General features: G+C 39.9%; 1 protein-coding gene across 1 annotated transcript in view; it reads left to right on the top strand.

Annotated features, from left to right (window-relative positions):
• Nucleotides 1-17,814, top strand: part of MAPK1 (mitogen-activated protein kinase 1) — a 63,572-nt gene that overhangs the window by 33,518 nt on the left and 12,240 nt on the right. The window contains exons 2-7 of the mRNA XM_056532079.1: nt 9,892-10,074; nt 10,779-10,968; nt 11,965-12,081; nt 13,232-13,346; nt 13,438-13,569; nt 15,188-15,297. Of these exons, the coding sequence (XP_056388054.1) occupies nt 9,892-10,074; nt 10,779-10,968; nt 11,965-12,081; nt 13,232-13,346; nt 13,438-13,569; nt 15,188-15,297 (847 nt within the window). The remainder of the gene's footprint in view (nt 1-9,891; nt 10,075-10,778; nt 10,969-11,964; nt 12,082-13,231; nt 13,347-13,437; nt 13,570-15,187; nt 15,298-17,814) is intronic.

Raw genomic sequence — 17,814 nt, forward strand, 5'->3', positions numbered from 1 at the left:
TTTTTTTCCCAAAAGCTCAATGGCGCTCCTTCTCTTCTGAGCATTGTAGTTTGCCCGCAAAGCATTTTACGTCCTAACATGGGGTATTTCCATACTCAGAAGAGATGGGGTTACACATTTTGGGGGTCATTTTGTCCTATTATCCCTTGTAAAAATTTAAAATTTGAGGGAAAACACGCATTTTAGTGAAAAAAAAATAAAAAATTTCACATCCAACTTGAACGAAAAGTCGTCAAACACCTGTGGGGTGTTAAGGCTCACTGGACCCCTTGTTACGTGCCTTGAGGGGTGTAGTTTCCAAAATAGCATGTTGTGGGTTTTTTTTTGCCGTTCTGGCACCATAGGGGTTTCCGAAATGTGACATGCCCCCCAAAAACCATTTCAGAAAAACTCACTCTCCAAAATCCCACTGTCGCTCCTTCCCTTCTGAGCCCTCTAGTGCGCCCGCCGTACACTTGACATACACATGAGGTATTTCCTTACTCGAGAGAAATTGGGTTACACATTTTAGGAAGATTTCTCTCCTTTTACCCCTTGTAAAAATTCAATAACTGGGTCTACAAGAACATGCGAGTGTAAAAAATGAAGACTTAGAATTTTCTCCAATTTGCTGCTATTCCTGTGAAACACCTAAAGGGTTTACAAACCTTTTGAATGTCATTTTGAATACTTTGAGGGGTGCAGTTTTTATAATGGGGTCATTTGTGGGGTATTTCTAATAAGAAGGCCCTTCAAATCCACTTCAGAACTGGTCCCTGAAAAATTGTGTGAAAAATTGGAAAATTGCTGCTATACTTTGAAGCCCTCTGATGTCTTCCAAAAGTAAAAACATGTCAACTTTATGATGGAAACATAAAGTAGACATATTGTATATGTGAATCAATATATCATTTATTTGGAATATTCCTTTTCCTTATAAGCAGAGAGCTTCAAAGTAAAAAAAAAGCAACATTTTCAATTTTTTCATCAAATTTTTGAATTTTTCACCAAGAAATTATGCAAGTATCGACAATTTTACCACTAACATAAAGTAGAAATTCACTAAAAAACAATCTCTGAATCAGAATGAAAGGTAAAAGCATCCCAAAGTTATTAATGTTTAAAGTGACAGTGGTCAGATGTGCAAAAAATGGCCGTGTCCTACAGTGAAAATTGGCTGGGTCCTTAAGGGGTTAAAGGAGAACTCCAGTATGGGGGGGAAAAAACGTATCCCCTATCCTAAGCATAGGGGATAAGTGTTAGATTGTGGGGGGTCCGACAGCTAGGGCCCCCTGCGATCTCCTATACGGGGACCCGGCTCGCTCCTGCTCAATGCAGGAGCCGAGCGTTTTCGACCACAGCCGAAGCTGTGACCGACACGCCCCCTCCATTCACGTCTATGGCAGGGCCGGAGATTGCAGAAGGCAGCCATACAGGAGATCCCAGGGGGCCCCAGCCGTCGGACCCACCGCTATCTAACACTTATCCCTTATGCTTAGGATAGGGGATACGTTTTATTTTATTTTTATTTTTTTCTTTCCATACTGGAGTTCTCCTTTAAGCATGCTTAAAAATTGGAATTTTTCTCATAAGCTGGACCTCAATAAAAGGCATCAGTGTGAATGATTTCAACCTATACTCCACATGGTTACTTTCTCAATTAAAAATACTGACAGATTCCATTTCAGGTACTACAGTGAGTAATTCTATATAAGGAAATGAAAATCCCTGTAGCTTCTGAGTATTTTCAGAATATATGTCAGTATCTGTGATTCCAGAGAATTGTCATCCTTGGGTTTTATTCACATAACCTGTTATTGTTGACCTATACATCACATGCAGATCTCGAACTATATACTGATATGCCCATAGACAACAATCACTGGACAAACATGGCAAGAGGTTTTTCTTTCTTACTTTTGTTGTTGTGTGTTGAAGCACAATATGTGAGTAGTTAAAGTGGGATGCTATAGCAGATGTGTGCATATGTTCAGCATCACATGCCATTTGTTCTAGATCAAATGATAGATCTATGAATAAACTAAACACAATCAAACTGTCAGTTTAGTCAAAGGTCATGTTGGTGGAAATGCACTTTCCATGTTATGCATGTATATGCTTCTCTCATCAGTAGCCTTGTTGTTGTTATAGTAACTGGGACCAAGGGCACGTCCGCCTGCATCACTACTGCACATTCCTCATCAGAGAAGCTGTTGCGGCGAAGCAGAATGAACTCAATGTTGTTTATTAGATAACATTCGTGCATCAGCTAGTGGGAACTATTCCACCCACCAGATATGAATTAAACGGGACTCTGCTGCAGCGGAATCTCTGTGCCAAATTCTGAATTTGGCACCGAAATTCCGTTGTGTGAACATGGCCTAAGAGGAAGCAACGTATATATTAACTGACTAAGAATAATGTCCTGATCAATGTACAGTATAAGTTTTATCATGGACTCCAGTCCATAATAAAACTTATACTGTACATTGATCAGGACATTAGTCTTAGTCAGTTGATTAATAAATACGTTGCTTCCTCTTAGGCCCTGTTCACATGATGGAATTTTGGTGCCGGATTCGGAATTTGGCACAGAGATTCTGCTGCAGCAGAGTCCTGTTCAATTCCATTGTTCAATTCCATTGTTCGTGTTCGGAAATTCCATTGTTCGTGTCCACAGAAAGAATAAACTCGTTCATTCTTTCTGCAAACTCCACACGGGATGCATTGCAGTTTATTAGATGGCGCTTTCCTGTTCGGTCATACCCCCGACATGTTCATGCCGGTGTCCAAGGTTTGCGGAATGTCAGTACAGAGATTCTCTGTGCGGACATTCTATAGTGTGAACATAGCCTTGTGGTTTTGATAATTTTAGGGGAGATAGAACAGTTATTTCTGGAAGGGCAATACTGTGCATTTATTGAGGCAGATTTCTCTAACTGAACCTTATGTACGTTACTAAGAAATAGGAAGAAAAAACTGAAGGTTTCCTATCGGACACTGGTTTTCTTTTTCCTTTTGTCAAGCCACATGAAGCATGATTTTACCAGCTTGATCCCTGCTATGTAAAGATGAAGGTCTATTAAGTTTTCTGCTATTAATGCTACCTGTGCACCTCGTAATCCTTTTTTCCTCTGCAGTTTTGTTGGTGCCTGAGGCTGTGAAAAATCCTATTGATTTAGTTACTTGTATTTCTTGTCTGACCAATATATTCTGGAATCTCCCAGTTACTACAGCTACACCTATTGGTAGAGCAGGTTTTTACATGTGTTGCTAAGAAACCTCGCTATGTGACAGCCAAATACATTGTCTAGCAGGTTTTAACTTGATATCCAAAGAAAGTGGAAAGATGGTTGTATGTGTATTAAAGATGTAACTCTTCTCCAACTGTTTATTTATATTTGTAATGGAAAGAAACTACATAAGGGTGGGTTCACACCACGATTTTTCTATACAGTTTTTGGATACGTTTAAAATAAATAAATAAACGAATGCAACTGTACAGCAAACCATGGCCATATACTTTCCATTCAAAACCGTATGCACCATATTGTATACGGCTGTCTTCGTTTTTCAAACCACATGGTTTTTTACTTTTTGTTTTTCTGGACAGAAAACCGTGGCCTAGCACTGTTTTTGGTCCGGGTGAAAAAACGCATTAACCCGTTTACGTGTTTTTTTTTGTTTTTTTTAACATGGGAGTCAATTGGAACCGTACAGATCTGTATGTGCGTACGGTTCCATCCGGTTTTCACCATACGGTTTTTGACTTTGCACAGTTTTTTTTCTTGGAATTTCAAACAAGTGAAACTTTATTCATAATGGAGTGAAAAGTTCAAAACGTATACAATTTTTTTTCTTAAACGGATGCAACTGGACATCATTTTTCAAACCGTATACCGTTTTCAACCGTATACAGATAAAACTTTGTACACACGTTTTGATACAGTTTAGTCAGGTTTTGAGGAATCCGTATTTATCAAAAACCTGATATAACCTGTGAACCCACCCTAAGGCTGGGTTCACACCACGTTTTTCAAATACGGTAACCGTATACGGTTTTCCGCAAAAAAACGTATACGACGTATCCGAAACTGTATGCATAGAGAATGCATTGTAAACCGTATTCCAAATGTTGTGCACGGTTGCATCCGTTTTGACTCGGATACGGTTTTGCCGATTTTTCAACTGTAGGCAAAAACGCTGTCGACCACGTTTTTGCCTCCGGTTGGAAAACCTGATGCGAACCGTATGCGGTTCTTTTAACATTGTTGTCTATGAGAACAGTACACAGAATTTCAGAATACGGTTGCACACTGTTTTTCTAATCAGTTTTTGGAGTTGACACATGCGCAGATTGGAATTTCAATAGAACAATAGTAACTTTATTAAATTGCTAGAAAACTAATTCCAACAAAATAGCAAAACCGTTGGCAAAAACTGATGCAAACGGATAGAACCGTACGGGGAAAAGACGTATACGTTTTAATTCGGAGTCATACGGTTGTATAAGGTTGCATACGGTTTTTGTCATACATTTTTAGCGGAAAACGGTATACGGTAACCGTATTTGAAAAATGTGGTGTGAACCCAGCCTAAGGCTGGGTTCACACCACGTTTTCTTAAATACGGTTCCCGTATACGGTTGGGAGGAGGGGGCGGGGCTTGATCGCGGCGCCCGCACTCAGCCGTATTCGGGAACCGTATTTAATGCAAGTCTATGAGCCGACCGGAGTGAACCGCAGCCTTCGGTCGGCTTCGTTTTCGGCCGTATGCGGTTTCCCGACCGCAGGCAAAAACGTGGTCGACCACGTTTTTGCCTGCGGTCGGGAAACCGCATACGGCCGAAAACGAAGCCGACCGGAGGCTGCGGTTCACTCCGGTCGGCTCATAGACTTGCATTAAATACGGTTCCCGAATACGGCTGAGTGCGGGCGCCGCGATTAAGCTCCCCCTCCTTCCAACCGTATACGGGAGCCGTATTTAAGAAAACGTGGTGTGAACCCAGCCTTACACAGATAAGGTTGATTTTTTTTTTGTTTTATTTTTTTTTTTATTACATTTGCTCCGCTCACTGTTCCGCTCACTGTTCCGCTCACTGAACAGACAAAGCAGAGCGATGACGCTGCCCATCAATCAAGCGGAGGGGGCGTCTCTCCCGGCCGAAGAACGGGAGTAGGTGAGAAGAGCTCCCCGCCCAGGGCACTACTTATGGCGGCGGTGACTATTTTATAACTTCATATCTTCACCATCCCTGGGGCAGGAGCATCCCCCGGGAATCGTGAAAATGTATCTGGCCCACATCTAGAAGTGCTGTAGTGCAAGCAACTCTTTTTATTTTACTGCAGTCTGACCTTTCCCAGCATTTCATGTAGCGCAAGACAATGTTATCAGTCACGTGGTCTCCATGGGGTGGGGGGGCTACTGGCCATTCTGCAGAGGGTGGATGAATAGCATTACTTTAGTAAATCCATTCCACCCTGCTATCCACCTACCCACTGCAGAACAACCATGCCTTGTGACGGACATATATTCTCTGGTTGCATGGAATTCTGGGAAAGGTCAGAGGCAACAGTAAATTGACTTGCACTACAGCTCTTCCGGGTGTGGGTCTTTTGAGTAAAAGCTGGACAAACATGGCACATGGAGGTAATAAAAGTGTAATACACAGTATCATAACTTTGTATCATACACTCAAAGGCGGAAGAAAAAAAATCCTGAAATACCCCTTTAAGTAAAATCCTTACAGAAAAATCAAATAGCAATAAATTCTGCTTGGCAGATTGTGTGGTATCAGCTGTATTTACTTCAGTGGAACTTGTCCTGTTTGGGTATAACAGCTAATAGTGGTGCTATTCTGGACAAACGCAGCTATGTTCTTATGATCCTGGATTTCTGGAAACCTTACTGCCATTTCTCTGACTACTGTGGTGGCTGGTCATACTCCTGAGGTGTTGATAGTGGAGGTGGCTCACTTCAAATGGTGAAGTGTAGAAAACAATAGTTTTACTTTTCTGCGGTGTACAATTCTGGAAGTATAAGGATATCTATTCTTACTACAGGGATAGGGGTAAAACCATAAGTAAAATATTGGTGTCAAGTGACCAACTCCCTTTGGAGGCATTTAAAGATAAAGTAAAGAGAATCTAGTTTCTTTCGAAATTTTGAGCCAAGTTCAAGGTATGGTGGGTGATTTTGAAATGTAATTTTTCCCTACAATGCCATGTTGGCTGTGTATAGTCCTGGACTCAAGACTGAGCAGGAAGAATAAAATACATTGACAAGCTTGTAAAACTGACAAGCTGTAGATAAATCATGTAGGATTACATTACGGATCCAGATTACTGATATATTAGCCTAATTGTCATATTAATGATACTATCTAGACTTGCTGTTTAACACCTGAAGGACCAGGCCAATTTTGTGTTTGCATTTTAGTTTTTTCCTCCTCCCCTTCTAAAAATCATATTTTATATTTCCATCCACAGACTCATATGAGGCTTGTTTTTTGGGTGACCAATTGTCCTTTGTAATGACATCAATAATTTTACCAAAAAATATTGTGTGGGAAATTGAAAACTGCAGTTTAGCAAATTTTGGAAGGATTTGTTTAGGGATCGGTCGATATTGATTTTTTAGGGCCGATACCGACAATTTGTGACTTTTCAGGCTGATAGCCGATAACTTATACCGATATTCCTGATTTGTTGTCCGCAATCAGGAGGCTGCTTCGGGCAGGCAGGCGGTCAGGCGAGCGTCCCGAAAACCCCACAGCAGCCTCAGTGACCGTCTCAGGCTGAGACTCTCCGCTCCACCCTCCGATCATTGTTACCAGTTAGGAGGCTGCTGCTCCTACTCCTAACGGTCTCCTCCCTGCCGCCATTTTACCTGTATTTCCCCCACTCAGCCCATGAGGATCAGTGACCCTCCATTTTCTGCCGCCATCCGCCGCCACCTGCTGCCGCCTCCAGGACCCCCGTACAGTAGGTTGAGGTTCCTATACATCACACACTCACTGTGCTGCAGCCCTGGCGGCCGGAGATCCTCCCAGGGCCTCCATCCGAGTGTCTGCAGACAGAGCATTGCACCATAGTGTCTTCTACAGACCTTAGGGTGCAATGCTCTGCAGCCTGCACATACCCCCCCCCCATGTGTATAGCAGTTTGTGTACATTCCTATACAGGTGGCGGTACGTGCAGAGCTTTGCACCCTAGTCTGTACTACAGACACAAGGGTGCAATGCTCTGCATATACCCCTGTGTGTATAGCAGTGTGTGTGTACTACATACACACTGCTATACAAATGGTAGTATGTGCAGAGCATTGCATCCTAGTGTTTGTACTACAGACACAAGGGTGCAATGCTCTGCACATACCCCCATGGGTATAGCGGTGTGTATGTTGTACATATACACTGCTATACACATGGGGGGGGGGGGTGCAGAGCATTTGCACCCTAGTATTTGTAGTACTACAGACATGGGTTGGGTGCAATGCTCTGCAGTCTGCACATAACCCCATGTGTATAGGAGTGCTATATAAAAAGAGTAAAGTAAAAGAAATGTAAATAAACTGCTCCCCCTTTTCCTAGTGCTATACAAAAAAGTTAAATAATTTTTCTTTTTCTTTACATATTTGATACTGCCGCATGGCTAACTCTGAACTAAAAAAATATTTGTGAATCATTAACATTTTGTTTTAATAGTTCAGACAGTTAGCCATGCGGCAATATCAAATTTACACTGGGTTCTGTACAGGATCATTAATGATCCTGTACGGCAACCGGCGTAAACATAAAAAAAATAAAAATAATAATTTGCTGCTGTTTGGTCACATCATATGCTGGAAACTTTTTTAATATGGCCATTGTACATAATTTTTCAAGTAGAATCAGCTGAACCCCCTTTTTTTTATTTTAGAAATTTTTTCCGATTAATCAATCAAATAATCAAATAATCGATTATTAAAATAATTAGCTGCAGCCCTAGTGCACATGCATAACCACCACTCTGTTCACTCTCTATGCTTTGGATGGGGCAGGTAGAGCTAATGCATAGCTGCACTTACCTTTCTTAAAGGGGTACTCCGGTGGAAAACATTATTATTATTTTTTTTAATCAACTGGTGCCAGAAAGTTAAACAGATTTGTAAATGACTTCTATTTCAAAATCTTATTCCTTCCGGTACTTATCAGCTGCTGTATGCTTCAGAGAAAGTTCTCTTCTTTTAATTTCTATTCTATCTGATCACAGTGCTCTCTGCTGACATCTGTCTGTCTCAGGAATTGTCCAGATTAGGAGCAAATCCCCATAGCAAACTGTGGTCAGACTGGAAAGAAATAAAAAAAAAAAAAAAAAAAAAAACCTTCCTCTGTAGTAACAGCTGATAAGTACAGGAAGGATTAAGATTTTTAAATAGAAGTAATTTACAAATCTGCATAACTTTCTGGAACCAGTTGATAACAAAAAAAAAATTCCTTCCTAGAAATGAATAGAGCGCGTGTGACCTGTACCACGCTCCTCTCAGAGCTCTCAGCGGTTGGACTCCCTGCATTTAGACACATCCCCTATCCAGTGGATAGGTAATAAGTTGTTTTTTGCCAGACTACTCTAAGGTCACAGTAAGTATACCTACAGACACTTCTACCTTTATACAAAATACCCAGAAAGCAAACCTCCACCCTGTAAGATCTCTAATCCAGTTCCAGAATGATCCAGGGCTGTGCATCCCCACAAAATATGCAGCAAAGGTCTCTTCAATCCCACATCTAGGGCACTTGGAATCACCTAAAGTCAATCCTATGCACAAAAAGGTGGATTTTATTTACTTAGTAAATTACAAATAACTGGGCTAACCCATAAGTTTCACATAGGGTCAGGATAGGAGTATATTTTAAGGATACTGTCCACTGCTGAAGTTTGTAATTCACAAATAGAAAACAGAAACTAAGCCACACATCCCCCAACTTGTTCAATGATCTAATTGCTTTTCAGCATGATTTCAAAAAACAAACAGGTTGTTAGTGTACCTCTTGATTAAACCGTGCAAGCCCACTTGCCATGTCAAGGCCAGAAGTTTGTATTTGCTCCATTGGCAGACCCTCTGCCCAAACCTCATTTCCAGCAAGTACAACAGATGTGTAGTAAACCAATGATAAGGGACAGCGAGATCCCCTTGATCGTTGTCTTTGAAGAGTCTCCCAACCTGATTCTAACATATATTTTTTTCCAAATAAAATGCACAAAAAGACATGTAAAAAAAAAAAAAAAAAAAAAAAGCCTTTGCATCCAGGTTTATACACCCCTTTTTTATTTTATTTTTTAAACTTTTGTACACAAGTTTAAAAAAAATCTGATTCCCCAAACTGTCAGCATCAGTCTGGCCTATGATGCTATTAGAACTAATAGCGTCAGATCTGTTGAGTAAAGCGATTGCACGTGACCTGCACATAGCCTTTCATTAATAGGCCAAAAAAGGGGAGGGGAGGTCTTGTTGCATATAGGCGCATAGCATGCTAGACGCAGAAGGTAGTTTATGTTCCTTACTTAGAAGTTATGTACTGCTTGGGGGGGGGGGGGGGGGAGGTTTACAATGTGTTTTTTTTTTTTTTTTTTCTTCTTACCTATTTGGGAGCAGTGGGTTGAAACATGATGATCTACTTGTGAATAATGAGTGTCACCTACCCTTGTACCTGTATAGCATGTGTAAAATTCATATTTCATCTGGAAAATTGCTTATGTGGAAAGTGATTATGTTACAGTATGACAGACACTGTACCCAGCAGTGACATTTTCTTTTAGTGTTAAAGGTTGATGAGCTTTCTAAAAGTGGGGTGCACCAAGCAACATTCATTGCCGTCTAAAATTAATAACAATTTAAAACATAACAATTCTTTTGTTTATTTTCTTCTAGTTCTGCATATGACAACGTGAACAAAGTACGAGTTGCTATCAAGAAAATCAGCCCCTTTGAGCATCAAACATATTGCCAGAGAACATTGAGGGAGATTAAAATCTTGCTGCGCTTCAAACATGAGAATATTATTGGAATAAACGACATTATTCGAGCTCCAACCATTGAGCAGATGAAAGATGTGTATCCTTTTTCATTTGTTGTGAACACAGTCAACTCATCAGCTTTCTTTGTAAATGATTGTCCACCCCTCTGACTAAAAGTCTAGGTGCTGCAGTTATCTCTGATCCATCGTATGTCGCAGGAAAAAACAAAGCGCATGCCATGTTTACAGCAGGCTCTTACTTAACCCCTGTCTAACATGTTAACCTAAGTGTGTACCAGAATATGTTCCTGAACTCGTCTACTTACTGACATTTAAGTAGTAATTGAAATTTATGGCTATTCCACAGCAAAATTTGCATGTGTTACAAGTGGATTTAGTTGTGGATTTTACTCCTCATTGTAGGTGTGAAAATTTACAGCTTACCTATAACAAAATGAGCATGCTGCTGACTTTAGAATTTCCAAAATTTTCTGCATAGACTTACAGGACAGTACTTTAAAAAAAATGACATTAAAAACAGAACTATAGTGCATATTATCCACAATGTTAGGACAGACCAAGAGCAGTGGTCTCAACCCTATTGCTGTCCATTAGTGGCAAAACTAAAAATTGGAGAGACCACTGCTTTAGGTAAACTTTTTAGATTGAGTAAAAAAAATGTTGTGTTTGCCATAGTGTAGCATTCTGCTACCTATTTTTCAAACTTTAATTCTGTTTATATGATTTACTTGATTGGAGAGGGGATAAAAAGATCCAGTTTACCTTACATCACTACCTTCAGCTACATTGTTCAGGATCTTATGGAAACTGATCTTTACAAGCTCCTGAAGACTCAGCACCTTAGCAATGACCATATTTGTTATTTTCTGTACCAAATTCTGAGAGGCCTGAAGTACATTCATTCGGCTAATGTTTTACATCGTGATCTCAAACCATCAAACTTGCTTCTTAACACTACCTGTGATCTGAAGGTATGTTATATTTTGTGTAACACTTTTGTATGTTCTCACTACTGCTTTTTAGTTTTATAGCCAAATGAGCATGAATTGGTGTTTCTCCCATGCGTTGTATAAAGTGGGTAATATGTTTGCCACACTTTTTTTTAGGCTCCTATTCACTGTGATTGTACAAAGGAGACTGGAGGAGGAAGATTAAAGGGTGTATGCAAAATTAAAGGGGTTATCCAGGCAAAAACTTTTTTAAATATATCAACTGGCTCCAGAAAGTTAAACGGATTTGTAAATTACTTCTATTAAAAAATCTTAATCCTTTCAGTAGTTATGAGCTTCTGAAGTTAAGGTTGTTCTATTCTGTCGAAGTGTTCTCTGATGACACGTGTCTCGGGAAATGCCCAGTTTAGAAGCAAATCCCCATAGCAAACCTCTTCTAAACTGGGCTGTTCCCGAGACACGTGTCATCAGAGAGCACTTAGACAGAATAGAACAACCTTAACTTCAGAAGCTCATAAGTACTGAAAGGATCAAGATTTTTTAACAGAAGTAATTTACAAATCTGTTTAACTTTCTGGAGCCAGTTGAGAGAGAGATATATATATATATATATATATATATATATATATATATATATATATATATATATATATATATATATATATATATATATATATATATATATATATATATATATATATATATATATATATATATATATATATAAGTTTTGCCTGGAATACCCCTTTAAACTCTCACTCATATGATTGGTTTGAAGATATGCAGGTCCATACATTGTGGTTGGTCTCTGAGGCAAGTGCACAAGGCCAAGCAAGCTCCGTGCCAAAGTCCTATTTATTAGTTCGTGTGAACTTGCATCTCTCCACACTGATTTTAAGAACTGGTTGAGTTCAACAGCTATCATTTAATGAGACGTGCAGTCTCTGTATATTAGTAATTATAAAAATATATTTTATATATTATAAATATTTATTGCATGTAACACTTATTTAACAGATCTGTGATTTTGGATTGGCACGTGTTGCAGACCCAGATCATGACCACACTGGTTTTCTGACAGAATATGTAGCCACTCGTTGGTACCGAGCTCCAGAAATAATGTTAAATTCCAAGGTAGGACTCTAATTTAATTTTAAGTCCATTTGATAAGTTACTTGTTTAAATTAGGCTATGGCTACATGGCAATTTAAGCTGCAACGCCGGCCACAAGGCCAAATATCGCACTGTTGCACTTTCTGATATGTGCTGCATTGAAGTTATTGTAAGTGAATGGGTTTGATGCAATCCAAGTGGCTGCAGCCACTTGATTCTTGCAAAGTGACCCTGTTCACCTACGTTTGCAGCAATGCAGCATGATTCAGGGAGCATGGTATTGCAGCTTTGGCCTTTGGAACTTTGTTGTGGCTAAAGTCACCATGTAGTGTAGCCATGTTTGAAATTCTTTTCAGTGACTGCCTTAAAAGTCCTGAACATAGTTTATGGTTTCCTTATTTTATCTGTGGTTTCTTTATGTGTATGCTGAATTTTAAACATAATTTACTATTATGTGACTATTTAGATTAAATGATTATGTAAAATTGTAATTTTACTAGATCCTTAAAGGGGTATTACAGTATAAAAATAAATTAATTGGTAGACCTGAGGTAAGAAGAAAGTGTCTTACCTACCCTGTTCTCCTGCAGCTTCTGTTTTGCTCCTACCAGTCCCCTGGTGTTTTTTCTTCCCCCCCCCCCCCCCCCCACTTGCTTCTGAGGTGAGTTGTCAGAGCAGAGACATCTCAGTCTGTCATTGGGTGCCATGATGTGTTGTCTCCGCTTGTAATTAACTGAGTTGGCAGGTCCTGTGTGGGGAGATTGGGTAGGTAAGAATCCATTTTTTAACCTTTATTACTGCAGGCCCAAGAAATATGGGGGAGAGTTCATTGCCTTCCTGACATATTAGGACACCTTAGAAAAATTACATCCTACAGCAAGTTCTGAGGTGATTTTTCATTTGATAAATTTGGCGCACATAAGTCAAACAGCAAAAAAAAAAAAGCTGTGAAGTGGCTGCACACAGATACATATTGATAAATCTCCCCTATATGTATAAAAATATATTGCTTGGCCTAGGGTAAAAAAGGAGATATAATACCCCTTAAAATGTATCCTTTAGTTGAGAAGGGAGTTGTAAAAAAGCTTATGGAGCCTGGAACAACTACCAGTGAAATATTATAAAGGTTTGTGTCCTTTTCAATATTCTTTTATTTGCCTTTGTCTTTTAGGGATACACCAAGTCAATTGATATCTGGTCTGTTGGCTGCATTCTTGCAGAAATGCTTTCTAATCGGCCCATATTTCCAGGGAAGCATTACCTTGATCAACTTAATCATATTCTTGGTAAGGGCAGATAGTCTTTGCACATGACTATTCTATGTCAAAGGTAGTGGGAGTTCTTCTCTTGTTAAAACCTCTTTTTTTTTTATTACAGGCATTCTTGGATCACCTTCTCAAGAGGATCTGAACTGTATAATCAATTTGAAAGCTAGAAACTACTTGCTTTCACTCCCACACAAAAACAAGGTGCCCTGGAATAGACTTTTCCCAAATGCAGACCCCAAAGGTAAACTTAATGTCTATATCACAATTTTTTTTTTGTATAAATGGGACATTTTGTTAACAAAAACTGACTTTATTATTGTTTTTATAATAAAGTTCCTTTTTTTGCCCTTCAGGCATGATTGCCAGAATAGGAATATCATTAACAGCAGTTAGGTGACCACCTTGGGGAATAGTGACCAATGAATGTACTATTCACCAAGGTGGTCACCTACCTTTACATTGTCACTGGCTGTTAACATGGCGGTAGCTGTAGGGGGAGAGCTCATGCACCCATGTTGATGACAGCTTAAACTTTTAAAATGTAACACACAATAATCAGAGCCAAAGGTGCACTAGCTTATGCTTTTCATTTTAGATAATATTTAAAACATAAGTTTCAAATACACAAAATGTATTTTAAAGAACTTCTTTGTGGTCAGACACTTTTTAAACCTATTTTCTAATACAGGTATGAAGTAGATGAATGTATTTTTTATTTTTCTCAGTTATGTTCATTCTTGGGCAGTAGACTTTTTCAAAATAGTAATTGTCCGGTACCATGACTTTTCATGTAATATATCCTTTTTTCTGCTACATTGTCTAATTTTTCATTCCTTACTAGCTTTTAGCTTTAGGCAGATGCCTCCAATTTGGTACTGCTATATAGACAAACAATAAAGAAAAAGTAGCTGCACTCACCCTTATTTAGAACACTTAAGAACATTTTTCTCCATTGAGAGAGAGTCCAGGGGTTGAAAATAATTTGATTCTTCTAGTCAGGGAACAGCAAAACCGCCCATTCAGCTGATCACATTCCTCTCTACCCCTAGGCTTTCTTTCAATGGTTTAGGAAAGGTTTAACAGTTTTAAATGCTTCTACTTTTCCTTTTTCGAAAAGTTGTTAGTGCACCCATGATACACTGTGGCAAACCCTTTGATTCCCACCATATATTCTGTGCGCTTTTCCTGGTTGGCTTGTTCTTTGCCACAGTAGTGCCACCCCTACTTGTCATGTTGCTATATAGATGTACAGTGGTATATGTCAGCCATTAATGCCAGTTGTAAATAATGTACTGAACTGTTTCTGTATAAGACAAAGCTTCAGACTGCACTTTACTATATAGTAAAGCAAAATGCATATCAATGCATATCACCCCCAGCATTTTGGCATATAGTTGGTATCCATGGAGCTGTACTCTGAAAACCTATATGATATGTGTTGAATCTTTTAAAGGTGTATTCTGGCGCGAAGACATATTATCCCCTATCCAAAGGATAGGGGATAAGATGCCTGATCGCGGGGGTCCCGCGGGGGGCTTGCATTGAAGGGGCAGAGCGTGACATCACACGGGTGCGGGCCGTGATGTCACAATGCTCCAGCCCCGTAATCGCCAGTAATCAGACCCGGAGCGAACACGCTCCGGGGACTGATTGTAATGGGGTGCTGCGTGCAAGATCAAGGGGGTCCCCAGCGGCGGGACCCCTGCGATCATGCGTCTTATCCCCTATCCTTTGGAAAGGGGATAAGATGTCTTCGCACCGGAGTACCCCTTTAAATAGTGCCAGCAGACCCCCAGGATAAGTGGTTGTTACCACTTAACGCCTAAAACCACATGTATTTTATTTTTTTATTTTTTCAGCTCTTGATTTGTTGGACAAAATGTTGACTTTCAACCCTCACAAACGAATTGAAGTAGAGGCAGCTCTGGCCCATCCTTATTTGGAGCAGTATTATGACCCAAGTGATGAGGTAAGATTTATCTGCTTAAATATTATGCGCACACACACACCTTAGAGGCGATTTACCAGACACAAACTTCTAATAACTCTTGTCATTTAAGTAGTTGTCAGTTTTAAGACCTGTTAGTTATGTGTGACCACTGCGGAGTGCACTGAAGAAACACTGCCTTCGTACATATGACCAAAGCATGCAGCTGTTACAGTGACTCTTGCAGTGCATGCTGTGGACCACAACATTTTTTAATTCTTGTCTTACCTTCTTGGACTCTAATGTTCTAGGCATGTTAGGCATAAATCCTTTTTAGTGTAAAGAAAATTGGTTCCTTGATTGAATTACACAGGTCCATTTTAGTTTTTACAGTTGCAGTGGAACCAGTCACCTTTTTAACACTCTCCCCTTTTTTCTATGTTTACACCCATTACTAGTTTTGGCATAAGTGCTAAAAAATGGAAAGGGGTTGAGTTGCTGACCACTGGAACACTGACCCCAGAAACAGTCCTCATTCTCATGAATTTTGACACAATACCTCCTGATATTAGATACCCTATTGCTCATTTATACATGGCAACTAAATTGCAGATAGTTACACTGGAAATCAGATAAAATTCCCTCCCTCTGTGAAGTTGTCAACCTCTTGAACCTCATCTGTGACTATGAAATGTCGTTTTCTTTAGCTTCTAACACACAATACATTTCTCAAACGCTGGAACTCATGGATGTCAACTCCTCACTATCCGAAACATAGTAGTTTTAGCGGACAATAGTTTCTGATTGAGCTCCACTATTTTTGGTTGTGTTCTACTCTCCCTTTTTCTATGCCCCTGTGATTAGAGGGGACAATGATGTTCTATTCACTGTTGATGCTGTGTATACAGCTGTTTTACATTTTTCACTTGATATTGAGATGTTTTCTTTCTTAAGCAGACAACGCTCTGATCTTCAAGATGTTGCTATATTTGTGTATCAAAATGTCTGTAAACTGTTTGTAGTGTATATGACATTGCATCCTTGTTTGTACAATTTTTGGAATGTTTAAAACCAATAACATTTTCTGGAATAAAAAAAAAAAGTGCTAAAAAAAAAACAAAATCTGGTGCACAGATTAGCAGGCACAGAAGCTGTCATGCCTGCCGTGCACAGCCCGGTGCGGGCCGGGGGTATGTGCCGGCGCCAGGTGCACAAATTAGCAGTACACAGTGCTGTAAGCCAGCTTGTTATCACTGGCGGGTGCACAATATAGCAGGCATAGCAGCCGTCCGGCATGCCGTGCACATTGCTCGCTCCCGTCTTTCTGATTGACAGGCAGGGAGCTGCGCTGTGCTCTTCAGTGTCGCGGCTGCACTGAGAGTTTGGACTCGTGCTGCCAGGCTGGCATGAGTCCGAACTCTGAGCCGGGACATGTAGGGAGACCCCTAGTGGTCAGTTTTTTTAAAAGTAAGAAAAAGGATACATTTTTGTTAACCATATGTAATTAGAAACCCCTTTAACACCTAGGGTTTTTTCATTTTTGCACTTTCGTTTTTTCCTCCTCACCTTCTAAAAATCAACTCTTTAAATTTTCCTCCGACAGACCTATATGAGGGCTTGTTTTCATCAATTTTACTTTTGTGATTAAATCGATCATTTTATCACAAAATCAAAACAAAAAAACAAAAATTGTGGGGCAAATTGGAAAAAAAAAGCCAACTTTAGCAAACTTTTGGGGGCTTTTACTTCCACCCAGTGCACTTTTTTGGTAAAAATGTACATGTTGTCTTTATTCTGTAGGTCTGTCCATACAGTTACGATTATACCCAAATTAGATAGGTTTTATTTTATTTTACTACTTTTAAAAAATTATACCTTTTGTACGAAAATTAACATGTTTAAAATTGTCCCCTTCTGACTCCTATAACTTTCTTATTTTTCCCCATACGGGGATGTGTGAGGGCTCATTTTTATGCGCCGTTATCTGTAGTTTTTATTGCTTTTTGTAAAAAAAAATAAGGTATACAGAGTGAGCAAAAATACACAATTGTGGACTAGTTTTTTATGTATACACCCTTGTCTGTGCAGTGTACCGTATTTATCGGTGTATAGCACGCATTTTTAAAGTGAATTTTTTTTAGCTTAGTCTATCTGCGTCTTATACGCAGATAGACTCTTTCTGGCCCCGCAGAAGCAGCTGCGGTTCAATGATTTAAAGGGGTACTCCGGCCCTAATACATCTTATCCCCTATCCTCCCCCCTTTTGTGAGCTCTCCGCAGTGCTGGAGGCTCCGAGTGTGAAGCGTGACGACCACGGGGCCAGAGTATCGTGATGTCACGACTCCGCCCCGTGTGACGTCAAGGGGGATAAGATGTATTAGGGCCGGATTACCCCTTTAAAGCGGCCGCTTAAAATCATGTAACTGCAGTGGCCAGAATCCCACCACCGCTGCCCGATTCCCTCTCCATCCCCGGCTTTCATATTTACCTGTCCAGGTGCGCCCTCCTGCAGTCTCAGGCGGCAACCTGTGCGTCCTCAACGTGACGTCACTCGTCATT

This window comes from Hyla sarda, chromosome 1 (genome assembly GCF_029499605.1).
Source record: "Hyla sarda isolate aHylSar1 chromosome 1, aHylSar1.hap1, whole genome shotgun sequence".
In the NCBI taxonomy this organism is placed as follows: domain Eukaryota; kingdom Metazoa; phylum Chordata; class Amphibia; order Anura; family Hylidae; genus Hyla; species Hyla sarda.